The following is a 24,535-nucleotide window of genomic DNA, read 5'->3' on the forward strand; positions in this document are numbered from 1 at the left end:
TTATGTGCTAAGCACTAAGGATACAGAGAAGGTCTCTCTTCTCAATTATCTTTCCAGATTTTAGTTTGCTTATCTACAAAAGGAAGGAATGAGGCAAGATATTGCTCAGTTGTGTCTGACTCTTTGAGACCCAGTTTGGGGTCTTCTAGGCAAAGATACTGAAGTGGTTAACCATTTTCTTTCTCTAGCTCGTTTTACAGGTGGAGAAACTGAAGTCAACAGGGTTGACTTGCTCAGGGTCCTCATTTTACAGAGAAGGCAGACCAACAAGATTAAGTGACTTACCTCATTCAGCTAATAAGTGTCTGAAGCTGGATTTGAATTCAGGTTTTCCTAACTCTAAGCCAAGGGCTCTACCTGCCTGCCCCAGACAAGATGACCTGAATCCAAATCCTTCCTGGATCTTACTGAGTGACTCTGTGCAAGTCACTAATCTTTCTTAGCTGCCATTTCTGTTAAATGAGGGAATTTGAGTCAAAGACTTCCAAAATCTCTTCTAGCTATAAATCTCTGATCCTAGGAAGCCTCTAAAATCCTTTCCTAGGTTGTCTGTGGTCCTGTGTGTAGGTCTTGGAGTTCCTTCTTCCCCTACATCCCCTGGAAACTCACTCCCCTAATTCATGCTCCATGTCATCTTTGCTGCCTTGTTCTCCCTGAGGAGGGGGCACTCCTTTCTTCCCCATTACCATTCCCACCTCCCCACCCCCCAGCTTCTAACTTCTCTGATGGCTGAGGTGAAATCTGACAGAGGGGTGCTTAGTTTTGGTCATAGGACACCCCCCCCCCTCAAAAGATAGGCCTTTCCTGACTCCATTCCTGTCCCTGGCTCTGTCCAGGGTCTGAGTCTTTTGGTGGGAGAGGGCAAGGAGGCAGAAGATAGAGGAATAGGCGATTATAAAACCCCTATGTGCCAAGTACTTAAAAAGCTCAGCAAATATCTCATTTGATCACAAGGACCCTTCCAGGTAGGTGCTATTATCTGCATTTTACAGTTGAAGAAACTGAGGCAAACAGATTGAGTGACTTGCCAGGACCACACAACTAGTCAGTGTCTGAGACAGGATTTGAACTCAGATCTTCCTGATTCTAGGCTCTCAAACAGAAACTCTATCCACAGTTGTGGAGGAGGAAGAAATGTGGTCCACTGGAAGGCATACTAAATTTAGAATCAGAGGACCTGGATTCAAATTCTCCTGAAGAATGAAGAAGAGGAGGAAGAGGATGAGGAAGACAAAGAGGAGGAAGAGAAGGATGAGGAGGAGAAAGTACACGAGATAAGAAGGAAAAGGAATGCTGGAGAGGCATCATGGTTAAGTGGAAGGAGGGTCTCTCTTTGAGGTTAGACTTGGATTCAAATTCCGCTTGTCAGGAGGAAGAGGAGGAGGAGGTATTGGATGGGAGTACTCAGCCCTGCCTGGGCGCCTTTGTGCTCCCTCACTCTAGCCGTCTATGCTCATATTTGGAGTTGGCTGCTCTTGCCCAGGAATTTCCCGTCATGCCTCCCGAAGCCCTGTCGCCCGCAGCCGGGGAGGGACAGACAGCGGGGAGCCCGGCCAAGGCCACGGCGGCGGCGGCCTCCCTCTGCCCGGTCAGTCTGTCCATCCGTCAGTCTGCCAGTCCCTCCATGCGCCCGCTGCCGTGCGCCCTGTGGCTCTGCCTCCAGCTCTGCCTCCGCCTCGCCCCCACCGCCGCGGCCGCCCAGCAGCCGGGTAAGTGCATCCCGCCCCGCCACCCTCATCTCTTCAAAGTTAGGGTTCGGGAGGGTGCGGCCCAATGCCAGAGGTGCCCGGAATCCCTCTCCGCGGCGGTGACGCAGGGTCTGTGAGCCGGGTGGGTGAGTGGGCGGCCGGGCTGAGATAGGAAGCCCCTGGCAGACCCGCCGGCGCAGGGGGGCCGGGGAGGACATTTGACACTTAACTGAACTGCCCCGAATGAGTAACGGGCCAGCTGCTCCCGGTGGGGAGGGACTGTCCCGCCTCCCCCTTCTGGAGATGCTCCAGGACCCCGGGGGCAGGCGGGGTGGGATGCAGGAGAAAGAGATGGAGACAGAGACAGAGACAGAGACAACGAAGCCCCCTCGGACTCTTTGCGTCACTTCTGCCGTGGGGAAAAGCGCCTCGAGCTTGGGAGCCCTCCCCGGCAGCATGGAACAGGCCATAGTGGTGTAACTTAACTCCCAAGTAGCCTGTCGTCCTTCTTGGGTGTCTTCCCTTTTGCTTTGTTTTTTTTTTTTCCCCAAAAGAGGGAAAAGTCACCTGAATATCCCCTCAGAGACTGCTCTTACTGTCTAAACTCAGACCGACTAGATGAAAGGTACTATTCATAACTCCGGCGTCGACACTGTGCTGGCTGACTCTCCAGTCCCAAATACTGGTCCTCCCCAAGAACGACAGTGAGCTTTCTTCAGAACATGGGGGCAAATGCTTTAATGAAGAGGACCTGGGTTCGAATCCCGCCCTCTACCATTAATCACCAAGACGTTTAGTCACGGGGCCTCAGTTTTCTCATCTGTAACAAATTGGATTAGATAGTCCCCGAGGTCCTTTCTAGCACTCGGATTTCTGTTGCTATGATCACAGAACTATTTTTTGTGTGATGGCCCCCTTCTCAGAATATAATGTTTTTATTTTTATTTTTTGGAAAGATATTTTATTTTACCCATTCCATGTAATAACCATCTTCCACATGAGATTTCTGAAGTTATAAGATCTAAATTGTCTCCCTCCCTTCCTCCCTCACTTTCCGGAGCTGGTAAACTATTTGATCTGCAAAACACAGAAAATAAGGTTTTTAAAAGCATAAAATAAAAAACAAGATGACAAAAATAAGGCAAAATAGCCTTAGTAAAATATTCTTTAAAAGAAGATCATGGGTTCCAGGTTGAACTACTGGCTGAAAAGGACGGGTGTCACAGTTTATCAGGTGCAAACAAAAGAGGAAAGTATTGGCCTGTGTCCATGTACTTTCATGTTTGTTACAAGCATACCATTAGTCATCAGGATAATTTGGCACTTACATACAGTCCGTGGAGGGAAGGAAACTTTTGGTCATAGCAAAGTTTAGTTAATGACATTTTATTTTTCCTTTTTGTTGTTGTTTATTTAACTAGATTATCAAGATAAAGGGCTATTTCCACATTCATTCACTTGTTTTCTCCTTTGGGAACCCTTGTCAGGGCCTAGATAAAAGACCAGAAAGAAAAACTGGGCATTTTACAGATGTTGGCTTAAGCGATGGCCACTCTGGGTTTTCCATTTTTCTGATAACATTTTTGCTTGCCAAAATGATAGTGTTATTGTATGGGATCTTTTTCTAGTGTAATGCACGCCCACACAAAAAGCCAAGAAACTTCCACCTTTTATTAAAAGAGTTCTTCAGCTCTGCTTGAAGTAGTATGTATTACCAGGGAAATAGTTCAAGAGATTACTGTGTGCTTCAGCAATATGTAAATGGACTTAGTACAGAATCTAGTCCAACAGAAATAGTAGAAAGTATTTTGTCCACAGTAATTTTGAATATAGTCCTGGACTCACTGCTTGAATTCTTTTACCATTTATTCATATGACTCTAGTCCCAGCTGACAGTTTAATTTTGGGTGACTTTTATTAGCATCCCTACAAACCTTTCTTTTTTTTAAAGTCAAGCCGCAGGCTGCCCTTTAAAGTCTTGTCACCATGCCTAGATCATTTGCCTGCCAAGGTTACAAGTGTTTGGCATCATTTGAGGTTTGAATCAACACAAGCAAACCATTTTGTGATTTAAAAAAAAAAAAGGTTGGGATGTTTGTGCTAACATCCTCAAATGCTAACCCATACTTACTTTGGAATAATAACTGTGATCTGCAGCAATAGAATTCTGTTAATTCTGTAAATTCTGTTAACAGAATTCTGTAAAAATGTATAACTAGGAAAAACCTCTAAAGTTTTGTTGCATTTTGTTTTTAATGCCTTAATGATCAGGAATGCTGTTAAATATACCATTTCTTCATGTAAAAGAAGATTTAGAGTAAATTCAAGAGAAACTAAACAAATATTTCTTGTAGCTCTGCCCAGCCTTGGTCCCTGCCTTTAGAACTTGGGCTTCTCTTAGGGAGCTGATGGTTATCAATGTCTACCTCTAGTTATATCTCCCTGTGCTTCTGTGTTCTCTCCCTGCTTCCCCTCAGTTTTCTGGACCTAGATTCTTACTGGCAGCACATGGTGTCCTCCTAAACTAGTTCAGTCCTAGTCAAATGGCATGATTTTGATTTTAGCTCTAGGGGGCTTAGATTAGATGAGCCGCATAGATTAGTTTTAGCTATGAAGTGCCTTTTGAGAGTACAAGTGCCTTCATGAAATCAGCCAGTTCACTGTTATTTCTTTCACTTCCGTTAATAGTAAGTGGGAGAGTTCATGGAAGGGCAGTATAAAGTAAAAAGATTAGAAAGGCAGGAAGGAGCCAGGTTGGGAGGATCTTTACATGCCAAATAAAGGACTCCATATTTGTTCCTAGAGGTAGCCATGGGAATTTGTTGAGTTGGACAGGATGTGATGCATTCTTTAGCAAAATCATCTTGGCAGCTATATGGAGGGCTGATTGATATGGGGAGACCATTCATTGGAAGGCCACTGCCATTGTCCAGGCAAGAGGTGGTGAAGTCTGAGCTAGGATTGTGGCTGTATGAGTGGAGAGAATGGAGTCAGGTATGAGCAATGCTGTGAAGGTAGAAATGGAAAAAAATTGTTTAGTGACTGGATATTTGGGGGGATCAGTGACACCCCACATAAATAAGGCATTGAGAATAAAATAAAGTTCGGGAAGGTTGTGAGTATGGTGACACCCTGGAGAGCAAGAGAGAAATTTGGTAGAGGAGGAGTTTTTGGGGAAAAGGTAATGAATTCCAGGTCAACTAGGTGTTACAGGTTATAGAGCACTGGGCTTGGAATCAGAAAGCTTTCTCTTCTTGAGTTCAAAAATGGCCTCAGACACTAACTGTGTGACCCTGAGCTAGTCACTTAATACTGTTTGTCTCAGTTCCTTATCTGTAAAATGATCTAGCAAATATTCCTGTGGATGATAAAAATCCCTCAAATGGGATCTCAAAAAGTCAGATACAACTGAAATGATTAAAAAACAACAACAAATTCCAGACAGACAGATACATAAATGGATAGATAGATGATAAATGATAGATAATTGATAGGTAGCTAGATAGGTAGATGATGGAGAGAGATAGACAGATAGATAGATGGAAAGATAGAGAGATAGACAGGTAGATAAGTAGATAAATGGATAAATAGATGATAAATGCTAGATGATAGGTAGGTAGGTAGATAGGTAGATGGTAGATACATAGATAAATGATAGATGGTAGGTAGATAGGTGACAGATAAACAGATTATCATCTATCCATATAAATGGATAAATAAATGATAAATGATAGATAGATAGACAGACACAGACAGACAAGACAAATAAATAAATAGGCAGATAGATGAGAAAACTGAGGCCAACAGGGTCAAGTGACTTACCCAGGGTCAGAGAACTAACAAGTGTTTGAGACCAGATTGGAACTTAGGAAGATGACTCTTGCAGACTCCAGGCCCAGTTCTCTACCCACTGTTACATCCTATATAAATGTTAGCTATTGTTACTCTTATTGTTGTTGTTATTATAGCTCAACTAGACTCAGTAGTAATATTCTCTTGGCTTTCTCTTCACTAATCATAACATTATGAGTTGCTCCACTCAAAGAGGCCATTACTAATGATAGGGAGGAGAGAGTAATCCCCTCCCTCAATGGCTGTACTCTGAAAGATGTGAAAGAGAAAGAGAAGGGTGGCCAGCTTTTCTGCCCTACCAGGAATGATTCTTTTCAGAGCTGTGCCTTGTCAGAATGTGCTCTGGCTTCCTTTAGCCAGCCATCAAGTTGATTGAAAGACTTCATCCCATCTACTGAAGGAGGAGAAATGTAGTAATTTCTTTGAGTTTCTTATGCCCTTGTCAATCAAATTCTGAAAGAGGGAAACCTTTTCCTAGGTTCAAACTCCCAGTTTCTCATCCTTTATAATTGAAGAAGAGGTCACAGGGGGTGTAAACCCCTTAAGGTTTCAAAGCCTTTACAAGTTGGGAGTACAACTCTTAAAAGTCTGAAAGACAAAATCCTGAAAACTCACATTTTTCTGTTATCTTCCTTTTAGCTTCTATAATATTAAGTGCATTGGAGGGACTCAGTTGATCTGGAGTCCTCATAGAAATATTCTACTAACAGACTAACTGATTGCAGAAACTCTAATTGACTCTCTTCCAACTTCAAGCTGTACTAGGGACAAACAAACACATGGATGGATGGATGGATGGATGGATGGATGGATGGATGGATAAATAAATCCTTTCCCCCAAAGCTTGAGTTAATTTCTTCTCTCTCAGTTCCTAGTTGTACTAGTAGTAGTACTAGGCACATTCATGGAGAATGATCAAATAGTTTTACTAGCAATCAATCAACATTTATTGAGCACCTACTATGTTCTAGGCACTTTGCTAAGCATGGTAGCAGCTACAAATAGCTTGGTAATGTGAATGAGCAATAAAAAGACTGAAATTTCTAAATGCTGGCTGTTTTGATTTTCTCATGACTACTTTACTTGGTACTTGTACCAGTATTATTTCCTCCATTTTATAAGAGAGAAAATGGAAAGGAATATAGGCAGGTTAAGTACTCACCTAAAGTGATGTACTTCATTTCTTGCCTTGTTTCCTTTTCTTTGCAACCATAGTAACTCAACCCCTTATCACCTCTCCATTGGATGATTTAGTAACAGCTCTTATCTGGTTTTCCTCTTTCCAGTTTCTCCTCTCTCCAATCCATTCTTGTTATTGTCATGCATGTAATATTCCAAATATATCACTCTGACTACAATGCTTCTCTATTTAAAAATTTTCAGTGACTCCCTATTGCCAATCAAATAAAACGGACATTTTTATCCTAGCCTTCAAGACTGCACAATCTAACTTCCCCTTACCTTTCTGATTTTATCTCTTGCTACTCCCCTTCCTGTATTTTTGTGTTCTAGTCAAAGTGAACTCTACTCCACTCATCTGACCCCCATTCTTGTTTCATCTTTTCTTCTACTCTTTCTGACATTAATCCGCTTTTCTATCATCTACTATCTCTAAAATCAATTCTATTTTGTTCATAGTGTCTATCCAGTGTTTCCCCTCCTGACCATCTCTGTCTTTAGAAACCATTGCTTTCAATGTCCAAATCAGGAGTAGCTTCTTCCCATCCAGTCATTCTCTGCTCTCTAACTGGCCTGCGCTAGGGGTGTATAGGGTGTTCAGGGAAGACTAATGCCTCTGGTGGGAGGGCTTGCTGAGCCCTTTTCAGGACTGATTTGCTCTTTTGATGTCCACCTGTCACCCAGCTTTCACCTGTGGCACCAGGATGTTGTAGCATGCTTAGTGGCCACATACCCTAGTAAACCATCTGTCAGGTGGGCTGAACCAGTTTGACAGACTTCAAAACTGACTGCGAGTTAGGAAGTGTCTATTCTAGGCATGTGAATACTTCCTCTGGTGGAAGGGATGGATGAGAACAATTTGTTCCAATGGCCATCCAAGAATATCCAAGGATATCCAAGAAGCCACAGCCATCCACTTGATCCCAGACCTATCACCAGTTGTTTTGACTTTTGTCTTGCCACTGGAGTGAGGCTAACAACTTTACACAACTGTTTCACTTAAATTTGGTTTATGTGTGAGTCAAAGACATCACCAGTGTTGGCATTTTGGTCCTCTTTGAGTAAGAAAAACAGCAACTATGTACCATGAAAGTGACCTCTCCCTCAGATTTCTCATAGCACTATGTCTATATCTCACCTTTGAACATATTCCATTCCCCGTCATAGCATCATTATTTGGCTAAATACATCTCTTTCCCCTCATTAGATGATAAGCTCATGTTAGCTGGGTTGGGGGTTGGGGCAGGGCTCTCCCTTTTCTTCTGAGTCTTGGGATGTTAGTCTGTTCCTCTTCTTCTACCCCAGGGCTGGGTAGAATATTTCTTATTTCTTTGGAAAATGGGCCAGAGAGGAACAATTCTGACTTTAGGAGTGGGTGGTCTTCAGGCTGGGGACTCCCACAGATAAAGGGATTTTGGGGTTGGGGTGGTATGGTAAGAGGATGATGCCCTGGTGCCTCATTCTCAATCTGATTTCTCTCTGCCCAGCTACTTTTCTGAGAAATATTGGGGGAAGTCCAGATAATTCCCATTATGGTTTGTCACAAAGTTCATAGTGCTTTTCTTTTGAAATTTGGTCCAACTGTATATTTCAAATGACTACTTTGAATCATAAGACTGTAGGTTAGTAGAAGACAAATAATCCATGGACATGGGATTTGGATTGATACTAAATTATTATAAATCAAAACCAGTTTTGGCACATACATCCACATGCCATGCCAGCCCTGGAAGCATTTATATCTTAAATTGTGGGTTCTTAATAGAAAACCTCAAAAGCCCTACTTGCATCTTCATTTTTGTCTTGCAGTCAATTAAGCTCACCATTTAGATGTTTCTAGAAAGTTTTTGCCGTATTTTGCTCTGAGTCTATTTTGTGGTTACACAATGTGCTGCCCATTTCACACATGTCCGTTTCATTGGACACTTACTGAACTGTTCGGTCTTCAATTCTTTTGGCAACTCCTTCATTCCCTCATGTGCTTTTGATTTCTCATATTTAACTTGACATTGCTTTCAATTTCTGGAAGTGACAGTAGGCTGTATGGAATATTCAATTTCCCTTCCAGAAGCAGTTTGTCAGGGTGTGAGAGAAGGTACAACCAGTGGTGGAGAGAAGAGCCAGGGAGGGATGATGCAATGTTGTCAGAGGAGAGCCAGTGAGGCTTAATAGATGGAGGAAATGAGCCCTATCTCATCTCCTTTTTTTACCAAAGCCCTTGAAAAAAGATCTGCTCTCCTCTGTTTCTAGTTCTTTTTGTCTCAATCCTCTGACGTCAGAGGCAACTAGGTGTGCATTGTGGATAAAGCCCTGAACTTGCAGTCAGGAAGGCCTGAGTTTAAATGTGTGATCCCATTGGGCAAGTCACTGAAGTCTGTCTCAGTTTCCTTAACTGTAAAATGGGAATTATGATAGCATCTATCTTACAGGATTGCCATGAGGATCAAATAAGAGAATATATCTAAAGAAGCACATAACAGCTCCTTATAAAAGTGTTCTCTTTCTTCTGATCTCATGACTCAATGAAATGATGTCCTCCAGTTACTAGTGATCTCTTAATTGTTAATCATGATGGTCTTTCTTGATGTATTTGCTGCAGTTGATCCTGTTGACCACAATCTCTTTGAGTTTCTTGTAGTAACTCTTTGCTGATTCTCCTTGCCTCCTTAGTCTCTTTTGACAACTTTTCATCTCAAGTCCTATAACCATGGGTATGTTCACCAGTCTTGCCTCCTTTGCCTTCTTTTTTCCCCCCTTTCCTTGCCATCCGTGCCTTGCCTTGCCTTCCTTCTCTGGATAACTTTATCAGATTCCTTGATTTTAAGTATTGTCTTTTCAGTTGACTCCAAGATCTTTATAACCAGTTCCCTTGATTTTCTGTCCTTCATTGCCAATTGCCTATTGAACATTGCAAACTAAACATCCTGAAGACATCCAGAATTCTCTATTTCTGTCCAAGGCACCACCACTATCCTCCCAGTCTTTCAGATCTTTAACTTCAATATTATACTGGACTCCTCTTTCTTCCTCACCCTACATTTCCAGTCAGTTGCCAAATCTAGCCATTTCTACCTTCCCAACATCTCCTGGATTCAACCCCTTGCCTCTATTCACATAGCTATCAGCTTAATGCAGGCTCTTACCACTTTTTTCTTAGATTATCAAAGCAACCTCCTGATTAAGCCTCCTTGCTTCACGTCTCCGCTCTCTAGTCCACCCTTCACCCAGCTGCCAAAGCAATTTTCTTTAAGTGCAGATTTGACCATGTGACTGCTATTCAGACACCTCCAGTGTCTTCCATGTGTCTCTTGGATCAAATATAAACCCTGTTTATCTCTTAAGCCCCACACAATCTGGCTTCAACCCATTTTTCCAGCCTTCTTGAACACTGATCTCCCACCCATACTCTTCAATTCAGCTAAATTGGCCCTCTGGCTCGGTTTCTCACACATAATACTTCCTCTTCTGTCTATGTGTCTTTGCTCTGGCCAATCCCATGCCTAAACTGCTCTCCTTCCTTCCCCTTCCATCATAGAGTTCCTTTCTTCCTTTAACTTCCAACTAAATCACTATCTTCTGCATAAAACCTTTCCCAATTCCCCACAACTGTCATACATTAGAACGTAAACTCCTTGCAAATGCAGATTGTTTTTTTTCTTTGTACTTATATTTTGCCCAGTACAGTGCCTGGCACATCGCATTAATTAAATTAATGAAATGTGTGGATTAATTGATTTTTATTCATCTACATTTATTTTTCTAATTTATTTCTTCACTTCATTTCAAGCATTCTCAAACTGTTTGCTGTCATCTTATTTTTCACATCCTGAAGTACATCAGATACTTTAAGAGAAAACAATAAATACACCAACAGATCTTTGTTTGGCAAAACTAGCCTCCTTTGTTCCTGAGGTTTCCTTTTGTTTTATAGAACATTTTTATTGATCTCATATTTATTCCTCATTCTTTTCCCCATGGCAGCTTGTAAAAACCTTCTCTACCCTTTTCAGATCTACACCCTTCCCTTTTAGCAGATGACCTCACTCCCTATTTTAGGAATAATAATAATAGGCAACATTTGTATGGTACTTTAAGATTTTCAACCACACCTTACAAATATTAGCTCATTTTATCTTCACAACAACCCTGGGAGCTAGATGATATTATTATTCTCATTTTACAGATGGGAAAACTGAGGCACCAAATATTAAATGACTTTCCCAGGGTTACAAGTTAATGAATGAAGTGTCTGAAGCTGGATTTGAGCTTAGGTCTTCCCTTTTCCAATGCCAGTACTCTTTCCTGTACACCATCTTGTGTTCCCTCAACTTTATTATTCTAATTCCTCCAATTCTCACTTTAAATGTAAATATAATTTATTATGTAAATATAAATATAATATGAATAATGTATTATTCCAGTCCCCTCAATATCAGAGGATGAAGAGTCCTCTGTTTTTTTTTTTTGCCAGTGATTATCCTTCCATTTTTCCCTTGAGTCCTTCTCCTACGTTAGCACTTTACTCTCATGATCATCCATTGTATTGCTTATCTTCAATCACTTCAATACTCGCTTCTACCCAGATCTGTTCTCTCCTTAAGAAAACCTCCTTTGACTAAACTACACCTCTCAAGCTACCATCCTAACCTTCTTTCCCTATTCATCACCATATTTCTAGAAAGATCAGTCTGTACTTATTGCCACCATGAGTGGTCTTTGCCACCCATTCTCTACTCAACCCATTGGCAATTGCATCTATATCCAGGGCTTTAAGGATCACCTTTATTGTGATAACTACAAAATCAATAATTCTTCCACCTCTCTTCTCAGCTCCAGGCTCTGCGATTCCAACTGCCTATTTGACATTTTTATCTGAATGTTCTACTAGTACCTAAAACTCATTTCCCTGTTCTCCACCCCACAAAGAATTCTTTCCCCTTCTCCTAACTTATTTCTGTTATTGCAGTAGGCATTATAATTGAGTTGGTCCCAGCTGATTATCTTGGCTTGAAATCTTAGCATCCTTGTTGACTTTTCCCTTCCCTTTCACATCTAGTCAGTTGCCAACTGTTCTAAATTCAACTTTATCTTTCCCTTCGTTTCTACTCCCACTCATCTGATTTCCTTCAGGACCACATTAATCATTCCTTTTCATTTGGACCATGATAGGCGACTACCTAATTAGTCTCCCCTATTCTTTCTCTATTCGAATCTATCTCCTAAACCTCTGATAGTAATTTTTATAACATGTAGATCTCATAGTTCCCCCATCTCAAAAAGTCCTCTGTTGTCTGGCAAATGAAATACAAACTCCATCATTCAACATTTAACCTGCAGTCTGACTCTGGATTCTCTTCCCTGGCTTATTTCACACTACTCTCCTCAATACTGTCCCTTTTGTAGACCCTGAACTTTAGCCAGACTAGAACTTGCTCATGCCTTCCCCAGGGGTCCAGATTGAATGATCTCTTCTCATTCCAGTTCTGTTTGTTGAAATCCACAGTATCTGGAACATATAAAATGTCTATTGACTAACTGACTGAATGACTCCTCTTCTTTCAAGGACAAGTTCTCATGCTCCATCCTTTATGATACAGTCTTTCAATCTTCTTCATGGAAATGGTTTCTTCTTCACAGAATCTTTTAAAATACTTTTCTTTGAACCTCTTTTGCATTATCCTGTTAGATTCTAATTGGCATAATTTTTATTTATGTAGATGTTTGATCTGTTTGGTCATCTGCCAGATTTTAAATACTTCAGGGCCAGAGGCTATGTTTTATTTTAACTCTAAGCACCTAGGACGGTGTCCCGATCCACATTACAGTCATTTAATACAGGTTGGTTGAAATGATTCTCCAAAATTTTTCCATTTCAGTACATTCTCATGTCTAATTTTAAAATATAAATAACTAATATCAGTCTTTAAGAAAGAGCCCTCGACAGAGAACCAGGAGGATTGAATTTCCTTCCATCTTTTGCATTTAACTAACTTTTAACCTTGGTCAAGGCATGACCATCCTGAGGTCTCAATTTCCTTACCATTAAAATGAAGAGATTGAGCTATATGATCTCTAAGCCCTTTACCAACCCTAATTTCTTAATTTTTTTTGAAAAATAGATATGGAAAAATGAGATTGGAATTGTTGGCTGCTTAGGTTATTTTTTTTTTCTTTCAAAGCTACAATATTCTCTTGATTGTAATCATAGAAGTGTGGTTTATTCAGTGGAATACCAGGAGATTTAGATTGTTCATCTTGATCCAAAAGAACCACATGACAATTTGTAGAGATAATCTGCAGAGAGGGAAATGTTTTGGGGAACAATAAAAATCTTGCCTAGTTTGGAATTTGAGAGCCAGTCACAGAATTCAATTTAGTCCTGAAAACCCAATCCATGGCAACTGATCCATGGTGTACATAAAGGACAAAGAATTAGGAACTGATTGTGGAAATGCTTGGCTCTTTTATATGTTGAGAATTGTATTATTTACACATTATGTATGCATATTAATTATAAGTTTATAGTGATTATATATAGTAATTAGGACTATATAAAAGGGTATATATAGTAATGAGAACTATTGAGAAGACAGCATAGCATAATCCACAGAGGAGTAGTCTTAGAATCAGAAAAACCTGGGTTCGATTCCTAATTTCTGATATTTAATAATTATTTGTGACCTTTGAAAATTGCTTAACATCTCTGTACTATTCTAAGTACTTTTAAAATAAAATCCTTACCTTCCATCTTGGAATCAATACTGTGTATTGGTTCCAAGGCAGAAGAGTGGAAAGGGCAAGGCAATGGGGGCTAAGTGACTTGCCCAGGGTCACACTGCTAGGAAGTGGCTGAGGCTGTATTTGAACCCAGGACCTCCCATCTCTGGGCCTGGCTCTCAATCCTCTGAACCATCTATCTTCCCCCAACCTTTTTTTTTTTAAACCCTTGCCCTCTGTCCTGGTATCATATCTAAGATAGAATAGTGTCAAAGGCTAGATAATTGGAGTTAAGTAACTTGCCTGGGGTCAGTAGAATGTATCTGAGGTCACATTTGAACCCAGGTCTTCCCAACTTCAGTCCTGACTTTCTAAACACTGAGCCACCTACCTGCCCCTTCCAAGTATCCTTTTAAGGCTATAAATTGCAGATGAGCTGTCATTCTGCATCAAAGGGAGCTTCCACACTAATGAATTCAAATAACTGGACCAAAAGATTAGAACTGTAGATATTACAAAAAGGAATAGTCAGGAGTTTACTAAAATACAGTTAGAATTTCTTAGAACGTCATTGTTTTTCTGCTAAATTCTGATGGATCTCTAGCACCCTGAACTAGTTCTTTCACTGAATCCTTTAAATCTAGATTGTTTACCTCTTATTTGTCTTAGATTATTTGAGTATTTTATCTTTTTGGGGCAGACTATTGTAATAATTTTTACATTTGCATGTGTCTTCTATCAAAACAGCTGCAGATTTATTTTTCTCACCTTTTTTTTTTCAAATTATGCAACTATCATTCTTTTTCTAGTCCAATTGTATCAATCTAGTCTTGGAGAGGTATTTTAAAACTTGTCTGTCAGTCAACAGGTATTTATTAAGCATTTACTATGTGTTAGAGGCAATATTAAGTGCCAGGCATACAAAGAGAAGCAAATACTCACAGTCTGATGGAGGAGATAATATACAAACACCCATATACAAATGTGGTATCTGTTTTGATGTATCTTTGGATCTGTCTGTCTAACTGCCTGTCTACCTGTCTGTCTGTTCATCTCTCTCTCTCTCTGTCTCCCTCTGTCTCTCTGTCTCTCTCTCTGTCTCTGTGTCTCTCTCTGTGTCTGTCTGTCTGTCTGTCTGTCTGTCTGTCTGTCTCATCTGTCTATCTGTCTCTCTGCCTGTCTGCTTGCCTGCCTGCCCATCAGTCTATATATCTCAATTATCTATTTGATAAATTGACAAAAATCTCAGAGGGAAGACACTAAGATTAAAGAGAGCTAGGAGAGGCTTCCTGAGCTATTTGAGAGCAGGGACTATTTTTTTGGTCTTTCTTTTAGCTTTGATGCTTAATATTGTTCCCAGTGCATAGTAGCCACATAATAAGTGCTGGGAGTATAAATAGACAACCACCTTGTTAGTCTGGATAACATGACTCTGTTAATGTTAACTTAAGATTGTTTTAGTTTTCCCTTTTTTCACCCTACCTCCTTGATTTGGTGATTGTTTTTTTCTTTCTTTTTTATGTTTTATTACATATGTCTCTCTCTCTCTCTCTCCTTCCCTCTCTCCCTCCTTTTCTTTCTCTTTTTCTTTCTTTCTTTCTTTCTTTCTTTCTTTCTTTCTTTCTTTCTTTCTTTCTTTCTTTCTTTCTTTCTTTCTTTCTTTCTTTCTTTCTTTCTTTCTTTCTTTCTTTCTTTCTTTCTTTCTTTCTTTCTTTCTTTCTTTCTTTCTTTCTTTCTTTCTTTCTTTCTTTCTTTCTTTCTTTCTTTCTTTCTTTCTTTCTTTCTTTCTTTCTTTCTTTCTTTTTTCTTTCTTTCTTTCCTCCCTCCCTCCCTCCCTCCCTCCCTCCCTCCCTCCCTCCCTCCCTCCCTCCCTCCCTCCCTTCCTTCCTTCCTTCCTTCCTTCCTTCCTTCCTTCCTTCCTTCCTTCCTTCCTTCCTTCCTTCCTTCCTTCCTTCCTTCCTTCCTTCCTTCCTTCCTTCCTTCCTTCCTTCCCATCCCTTTTCTATTTTTCTTCTTTTCTCTACCTCTTTCATCACATAACAAGATTTTTTTTTTTTGCTAGGACCTGGTACATGGACCAAGGTCCCTGAGATGATGATCTCTAATAGGGGACATACTGGATTTCTACAGTTTTTGACTACTCTCTCCCTCTCTCTCTCTCTCACTTTCTCTCTCTTTCTCTCTCTCTCTCATTTTATATGTACATTTATGGGTATATATATGTATATAAATAAACAGCATTTGCATTTCTTTTTTTAATTAACAAGTATTTGATTTCCTTCCTTTCTATCTCCCATACCTACAGAAAAAGAAGAAAAACAAAACCCCTCTAAAAATTATGCACAAACACAAGCAAAACAGATTCCCTCAATGACCTTGTCAAAAAACACATGCCTTATTCTGCATCTTGAGCCTATCGTCTCTGTTTCACAAAGTGAGCAACAGATTACATTAATTTTCTTGAAAATTATATCACATTGCTAACTCATATTGAGTTTTTAATCTGCTAAAATCCTTAGAATTTTTCCAAATAAACTGCTATACATCTACCATATTGTAAAGATGATTTTTGAATTCCCAATCCACAAAAAAGTTAAACATCACATGACTGATTACATATCCTTGGGGACTCCACTAGAGACCTTCCAAGCTGACACTGCAACATCATTGATTACACATAGGCTCTCATCATTCATTTATTTCCAAATCCACTGAATCTCTATATCATTTCCATAAGAATATTATGAGAAACTTGGATACATGCTTTGCTAAAATACAGTGAGACAATTTGTTAGATAACCTTCCATTTATCCTCTATATATCTTATAAGTATCTCTTTCATTATAATATGAGCTTCTGAAGGGCAGAAATTGTTTGACCCTTTCTTTGTAATCCTAGGGCTTTAGTACAGGGCTTGGCATATATACACATTTAATAATGCTTGTTGATTGCCCATACCTTGGAGATATTGCAGGTTCAGTTCCAGACCACTACAATAAAGCCAATATTTTTTTCTTGAAATATTTTATTTAATTAATTAATTTAGAATATTTTTGCATGGTTACATGATTCATGTTCTTTCCCTCCTCTCCTCCCACCCCCCTCCCATAGCCAACGAGCAATTCCACTGGATTTTACATGTGTCATTGATCAAGACCTATTTCCATATTATTAATATTTGCATTAGGGTGACCAAATAAAGCCAATATTGTAATAGAATGGGTCACACAAAGTTTTTAGTTTTCCAGTGCATATAAAAGTTATGATTACATTATACTATAATAATTAAATATGCAATAGTATTATGTCTAAAAAGCAATGTACATACCTTCATTAAGAAATATTTTATTGCTAAAAAATGCTAACCATTGGGGGCAGTTAGGTGGCTCAGTGGATTGAGAGCCAGGCCCAGAGATGGGAGGTCCTAGGTTCAAATATGGCCTCAGACACTTCCTAGCTCTATTGCCTAACCCTTTCTGGCTCTTCTGCCTTGGAACTAACATATAGTATTGATTTTAAGACAAAAGATAAGGGTTTTTAAAAAATGCTAACCATCATCTGAGCCTTCAATAAGTTGTAATTTTTTCCTGGTGCATGATCTTGCCTTGATTTGATGATTATTGAGCGATCAGGGTGAGAGTTGCTAAAGGTTAAAGTATCTGTGGCAATTTCTTAAAATAAGAAAATGGTCAATTTTGCTGCATCAGTGGACTCTTCCTTTCACTTGAACACTTAACAGCCATTGTAGGGTCTATAATTGGCTTAATTACAGAATCAAGGAATAAAAAGGCCCAAGAAGAGGGAGAGAGACAGAATGACTGGTTAGGGAAGCAGTTAGAACACACTCAATATTTATCAATTAAGTTTACAATTTTATATTTCCCCTATTGGTGGTACCCCCCCCCCAAAACGAGAATATTAATATCAAAGATCAGTGATCATAACACCATAAAAGATATAATGATAATAATGAAAAAGTCTGAAATATTGTGAGAAATACCAAAATATGATACAGATATATATATGTGAGCACAGACAGTTGGGGAAATGGTGTTGATAGACTTACTTGACCTAGAGTTGTCATAAACCTTCAATCTGTAAAAAATGCAGTATCTACCAAGTGTAATAAAGCAAAACCCAATAAAATGAGGGATGCCTCTATTTCTACCCCCCCTCCCCCCGATCAATCAGTTTAATAATGTAAAAAAAAAAGGAAATGAGGTATCTGGCATGACCTAATTAAAAAACAAGAACTTTTCATTGCTATCTTTTGTTTTAACCTAACTCTTTATTTCCATATCCATCCCTTCCTCACACTGTCCCCAGTGAATGATTTCTTTTAACAAGACATTAAAAAGAAAGGAAAAAAAGGCTAGAAAACTAACCAACTGAATATGACAGTATTTTCTGTGTTCCATACCCATAGTCCCTCACCTCCATAAAGAAAGGAGGATATAGCATTTTCTCATCTTTTTTTAAAATCCAAGCTTGGTCATCTAAATTATACAGCATTCAATTTAATTTTTTTTTTGGTATTTCCATTTAAATTGTTGAGATTGTATTTATGTTTTTTTCCCTGATTCTGCTAAATTCACTGTAAATCAGTTCATTTGATGCTTCTTATTCATCTTTGAATTTTTTATGTGTATTACTTCTTGCAACAGTGACATTATATAATTTTAATATGTTAATTTGTTTATCCATTTCCTGATTGGTGAGCATCTACTTTGTTTCCATTTTTTTGTTACCATAAAAATATGGAAACTTTCTATCTGTGACTTCCTTGCTTAGCATCCTGATCTCTGATAACAGGAATCTTCAGGACTTTTTAAATGTAATTTCAAGTTGCTCTCTAGAATGGTTTAATGTTCCTGTAACAACATCCTATTCAGCTTTTTCTCAGTTCTAATCCACTAATCTAGCTGCCACTTTGAAAAAAAGGTCAGATTCCAGTTCCTGGACTCTTTTTGCCCATTACACTATGAAATCTGAAGAGAAATGACTTAAAGCTTATTTTATTTCATACCTAGAACCTCCTTCAAAAGAGGAGTGGAAAGGTACTCAGAATTACACAGGAATCACATATTTTGTTATTCATTCTTATTAGTTGTGTCTAACTTTTTGTGACCTAATTTGACCTTATTTTCTGTTATATTTTCCAATATCACTCATTTTGGAAAACATAATATAAGGTGGTTTTTAAAAAATCCCTGTAACTTAAAAAATGGAAATTAATTTCTTAATAGGTAAGATTACCTGACATTTTTTATCAATTAAATTTAATTGCATGGCATTTTTATTATTTTTAATTGTTTAAAAAGTGAAAAAAATCAGTTTTCATGAAGGACAAATACATAATTAGTTTGAATAGAAAATCCAATAGTGTGACAGCTAGCAAGCTCAGTGGATTGAGAGCTAAGTCTGGAATTGAAAAGACCTGAGTTCAAATCTGACCTCTTGACATTTTCTACCTTTGTGACCCTGGAAAAGTCACTTAAAACCAATTTGCCTAGCCCTCACTGCTCTTCTGTGTTGGAACCAATACATAAGATTATTTCTAAGACAGAAGGTAAGGATTTAAAAAAGACAACTCTATAACTTAAAAAAAAACCCACTGAAATAATTTTAAAAGCAGGTATAATGAACTAGTTTTCTTTTAGTAATTAAGCTTAATTGTATTATATTTTTATTGCTTCTAATTATTTAAAAAGTGAAAAAACCCATCAATTTTAATGATAGACAAATATATAATCAGTTCGAATAGAAAATCCATTAGGACATCTAAAAAAAGCATGAACAAAAACAATAGAGACATTTTATATAGTGGAAATATAGAACTACAATGTAAGAAGCTCAAATTCAGAAAATACAATCCCTTTTATTTATCACTGGGGTTGATAGGTAATGTTATTGATGGATAAGAAAATATACTACATTTGCTGTTTATGAATGCTACTTCAAAAAAAAAAAAAGCTTCAAAACCCAACTAATTGAAATGACTTTTGGAAAGTATACACCCAGATTCTGCTCTCAGAAGCAGAGATTTTTTTCTGGAGAAAATTGAATGCCTTCAATAAGAAAAAATAAACTTTTACAAAAATCACCCCTGTGATATCAAAAGGATTTCTTGTGTAAGGGTGAGACTCACTGATTTACTTAATGCCTCCCCTTCTCCCCAGCCCCCACTTAAAATGAATCACAAAATAGATGTCCAAACAATCAGCTCCATCTTTTGAACTGGAATAGTTGCTCAAGAACTCAAGAATTGTGTTTGGATAGACAAAACATTTGCATACACTGCAATGATCAAGTGAGTTGAAAAGAGATTCATTTTGAAAACTGGAGGAGTGATTTTCCAATAACTCCTGAGAAGGAATTGCTTGAGGAAGAAAGAAAAGAGACCTTGAATCTCTTTCCCTCCCCTACCTGAACTTTGAAAATTTCAAAGGATCTGGAGGATTTTATATTTCCCATCAGCATTCTAATATCTTCTCTGCCGTGGACAGCAGTGGTTAGTGGGAGTGTCTATGTCTAGATCAATAACAGACTGAACTCATGGCTCTATGAAGAATTCAGTAATAAAACTACGTTATGACTAATGAGAATTTCTTGAGCATCCCTCCAATATCTCAAAAGGACTTCTAGCAGCCAGGAGTTGTGAATTACCTCTTTGTGGCATGTATTTCCTAAGCTTGAACCCACTTTCCCCTGGATTGTGGATGTACTGATGAGAGAGGGTTACAGATTTGGGGGGATCTTTTGCTTTTGCTTTTTCAGTCATATGGCTAAACTATATAAAACATTGTTCAGATACAGTTCTACTTAGATTAGAACTATAAATTAATATACTTTGCTTAAGATGTTGAAACTGATTTTTGAAACGGAAAAAAAAACAAACAAACATCCTGATGCCATGTCTGGGAGAATAAAGAATTCTATGCTTTATTAAAGAAAGTAGTATACATTTTATTACCATTCATGACAATTTGTGTGAAGCAGATTTGTATTTTTTTCCCCCATAGCTATTATAAGACAAGAAATTGAAAACAGATATAATGTTTTAAGGTTTGCAAAGGGCTTTATATTGTGAACCTCACAACAATTTCGTGAGGTAAGGTAATATTATTAGGGCAGCTAGATGATTCAGTGGATTGAGATCCAGGTCCAGAGACAGGAGTTCCTTAGTTCAAATCTGACCTCAGATACTTCCTACATGTGTGACCCTGGGCAAGTCACTTAACCCCCATTGTCTAGCCCTTACCACTCTTCTCTCTTAGAATCAATGCATAGTATTGACTCTAAGGGAATCAATACACAGTATTGACTTTAAGGTGGAAGGTAAGGTGTTTTTTTTTTTAAGGTACTATTAGCCTTCTATAAAGTACCCCTTTTATAAAAGAAAAAGCTGTGTTTGAGAGGGATTAAGTGACTTGTCCTGGATCACACTGAAGTAAGTGTCTGGTGGAACATTCAAACTCAGATTTTCTGACTCAAAATCTAGCATTTTATTAAGAACACCAATATTAAGTAGTGATTGAAAAATAATTTTAAATGGAAATAGCATCTGTAAATAGGTTTTGAGAAACAAGCCTGTCCATTACATTTATATTATTATTTTTGTGATTTTGAAAAACAAAAAAATATACATCAATATATTTAGGCACCTTATATTCTATGTATGATCTATTAATAATAGTATTATAATAACATTTTAAAATTTTGAATAAAGACTGAAAATAATTTGCATAGTTTTTTTTCGGGGGGAATATAGGTATATGAGTGCATGACAACTTCTAATGAATAAAAAGGTGGTATCAATATATAATATTGTTCTATAGTTCCTATCTTAGTGAAGATAGATGTTCTGCTATGTATATTTGAAAATGGAACCCAAATGCAAAGTCGCCTTTGCATAATTCAGCCCCGGATATAATCTGGCTAAAAGATAACCTTTAAGGCATCCAAGATGGCACCTGAGGCAGTCTCAATGCATATTACTGGTAGAGAAACAAAACAGTATAAATAAAGATGGGAATGAAGATATCAAATGAAGGAATAGAAGTAGGTGAAGTATGGTATAAAGAGCCTTAGAAGTCACCCCATTTTTGTTTGTGTTTTGGCTGTCCCAAATGAGCTATATGATCAAATAATTGACATCTTTGACCTTAGTTTCTTCAATCATAAAAAACAAAATTTAGTTGGACAAGCTAATGTCTAAGGATTCTCCTCACTATATGATCTTTAAGGTTCTTATCATGTTTGATTCTTCTAGTAGTAAGGAACAAAATGGTTGAAAATAATGACTTGTGACCAGTCTCTTGGTGTTTCCTTTCTTTCTATGAAGTGAATAAATGATGAAGAGATCACATGATAAAGAGATAATCCCTACACTTAATAATTTATATAGTATTTTTCTCTCAACAACACTGGAAGGGGTTAGTAACAATAACATCATCATTCCTGTTTTAAAGATGGAGGAAAAAGACAAATAAGAAAAAGTAAACTAAGACTTCATTTCTGGACCTAGCTCTGCCGTGTTGTATGATCTTAGGCAGGTCCCTTACCCTGTTAAGTTTGAGTGCTCTCTTCTGTAGTGTCAGAGAACTGAATGTCCTTTAGGGTATCTTCTGGTTATTAGATTCTATCAACAAAACTTGAAAATATGTCTACATTCATCACCTCAACCGCCTTCTTCTCACTCTTCAACCCTTTGCAATTTGATCTTTCACTGAACCGAACCTATTTTCCACACAATGATCTTTTAATGATCAGATCTACTGATCTTTTCTCAATATTCGTCCCTCTCGACCTTTCTATTTTGTTGTTCACTTGTTCCTTGGATATTCCCAACTTTCAGGATTTTCATGATCTCCTATATATCTGATCCCTCCTTCTGTATCTCCTTTGTATTTCCTCGTCTTCTATACCACACTCCCTAACTATAAATGCTCCTTGAATTTCTTTCCTAGTCTTCTCTTTAATCTCTCTATACTCTCTTTTGGTAACCTCATTGGCTCCCATATTTTTAAATATCACCTTTATAGAAGGCTCCCAGATCAATATATCCAGCTCCAGTCTTTCTAATGGTTTTCACCTCCTATACAATTTTGCCAAAGTAATTTTTCTTAAGAGCAGATCTGACCATATGACTCCCCTATTCAGTCAACTCCTTACCTTCCATTTTAGAACTTTAGAATAAACTTCCATTTATTCTAAGGCTCTTCTGCATTATAATATTGATCCTAGGCAGAAGAATGGTCAGGGCTGTGTAGGGGGGGGGGGATAAATGATTCACCCAGGATCACCCAGCCAGGAAGGATCCGAGACAATATTTTAATCCAGGACCTCCATTCTCTAGGTCTGACTTTCAATTCACTGAACCATCTAGCTGCTCCCACAGCATAAATATTAATAAGACCTAGCCCCTAGGTCTAAGAAGATGAAATCTCAAGTTACTGTGACCTTGGAAATACTAGAGGTAAACCTTTCCTCCCAGATAATAGCACAGAAAGAGCCACGTCATAATTTCCTATGACCCTAGCTTCTCTGTCTTGAGTTCCATCCAGGATCAGGATACAACTGACAGACCTGATTCTGTCTTTAATTGTCTTCTTGACTCATGTCTAGACCCAAAGTCACCTATGCTTTACAGGAACTCGAAGTGATGCCAAGAGAAGCAGGCTTCCTTTTCTCTTTTCTTCTGTAGTTCAGTTTTGCTTTGTGTCCCTTAACACCTACCTTGTGCAGAGCAGGCACTTATTAATTGTTTGGTGGATCAAGTTGAATATTGAATTAAACTTCATTTAGTCTTTTGTTCGGAGCCCTAAAAGCTATGGGCCCAACCTAACTTGTCAGCCTCATCTCCTTCCCTTCCCTTGAAGTATTTGCTTTGCCTCCCAACTGGAGGCTCCCCAATATATCCTGGAGGTAATAGCTGCCAAAACAATCTTCCTAAAGTACACTTCTGAGCCTGCCATTTCTCTGATGCTAGTCACTCTCTGCTGTGATACCTAGCTGACCTATACACACACACTACACTTTCTCAACTCCTCCTCAGTTTGATGTCTTCTTGTTGTCTCAGGTAGAGCCTGGAGTTAGCCAGATATAAGTTCAAATCTTACTTCAGACAATAGCTTTGTGGTAAGTCACTTAACCCTGTTGGCCTCAGTTCCTCATCTTTAAATCGAAGTGGAAAAAGGAGATGGCAAGTCATTTCATTGTCTTTGCCAAGAAAACCTCAAACGGAGAGTCAGATGTGAAGGAAAAATAGTTTAGCTCACCATTTAAAAGAAAATCATGTCTGTGAATATATTTATTTATTCTGAGCTTAAACATTCAAAGGGAAAAAAAAGCATTTCTCTATATGGAGCGTAACACAGTAACACAGAAAGGTCTAAATAAACCTTGCATCTTCTTTTCAGTCTGCTTACTTTTTAAAAAATACTTAAATGGGAGTCTTACATATCCCACATATATCATAAATTCTACTTGCTGCTTTTGAAATTGTTTTAATCTTTGCTTCCTTTTGAACTTTCTACTGAGTATTTAAATATATTTCACTGGCTCTCTCTCCCTCTCCCTCTTCCTCTCTCCCTTTCCCCTTCATCTCCTCTCCCTCTTCCTCCCTCTGTCTCTCCCTCTCCCTGTCTCTGTTTCTGCCCCTCCCCATCTTAGTAACGATTCTTAGTTACCCTGTTCCTGGATTAGGTCCCATTGCATATTTGAGGTTTAGAGTACTGGATATTCAAGAGCCTTTTTGGCATCTCAGGACAGAGTGTCTGGTGCATGGACATACCCTCTGTGAGCAAGACACAGTACTGTTTGCTGCCAGCTGCTACTGCTACTACTCCCTGAGATTTTCTCAGGGTAGTTCTCTGCTATCGTTGCCTTGTGCTTCTTTCCCTTTCAGTCAGGCTCAACTGTCTTTCCTCCTGGGAACATTCCGTTTGGAACCTTCTTCTTGATTGATGGCCAGCCCCCCAGCCTTGTTTCTTGCATCTTGTCTTGTACTGCAAAACCTCTCTCTCTTCATGTCTCCACCACAAAACCCAGAGCCTTGAAGGCTCCCTATGTCTTTGGCTCATCCTTGGTCCCACTGG

General features: G+C 38.6%; 1 protein-coding gene across 5 annotated transcripts in view; it reads left to right on the forward strand.

The window, feature by feature from the left end:
- Positions 1–24,535, forward strand: part of MSRB3 (methionine sulfoxide reductase B3) — a 216,117-nt gene that overhangs the window by 2,383 nt on the left and 189,199 nt on the right. Inside the window, exon 1 of one of the 5 annotated variants that reach the window (XM_056798401.1) lies at positions 823–1,709. The exons of 1 other annotated variant lie outside the window; for it this stretch is intronic. In XM_056798401.1, the coding sequence (XP_056654379.1) occupies positions 1,307–1,709 (403 nt within the window). In that variant the 5' untranslated portion in view covers positions 823–1,306. Of the gene's footprint in view, positions 1–822; positions 1,710–24,535 lie in introns of those variants that run through there. 3 more of the 5 variants (XR_008912080.1, XM_056798403.1, XM_056798400.1) reach the window with 3 other exon arrangements.

The sequence above is a fragment of the Monodelphis domestica genome, chromosome 5 (genome assembly GCF_027887165.1).
Source record: "Monodelphis domestica isolate mMonDom1 chromosome 5, mMonDom1.pri, whole genome shotgun sequence".
Classification (NCBI taxonomy): domain Eukaryota; kingdom Metazoa; phylum Chordata; class Mammalia; order Didelphimorphia; family Didelphidae; genus Monodelphis; species Monodelphis domestica.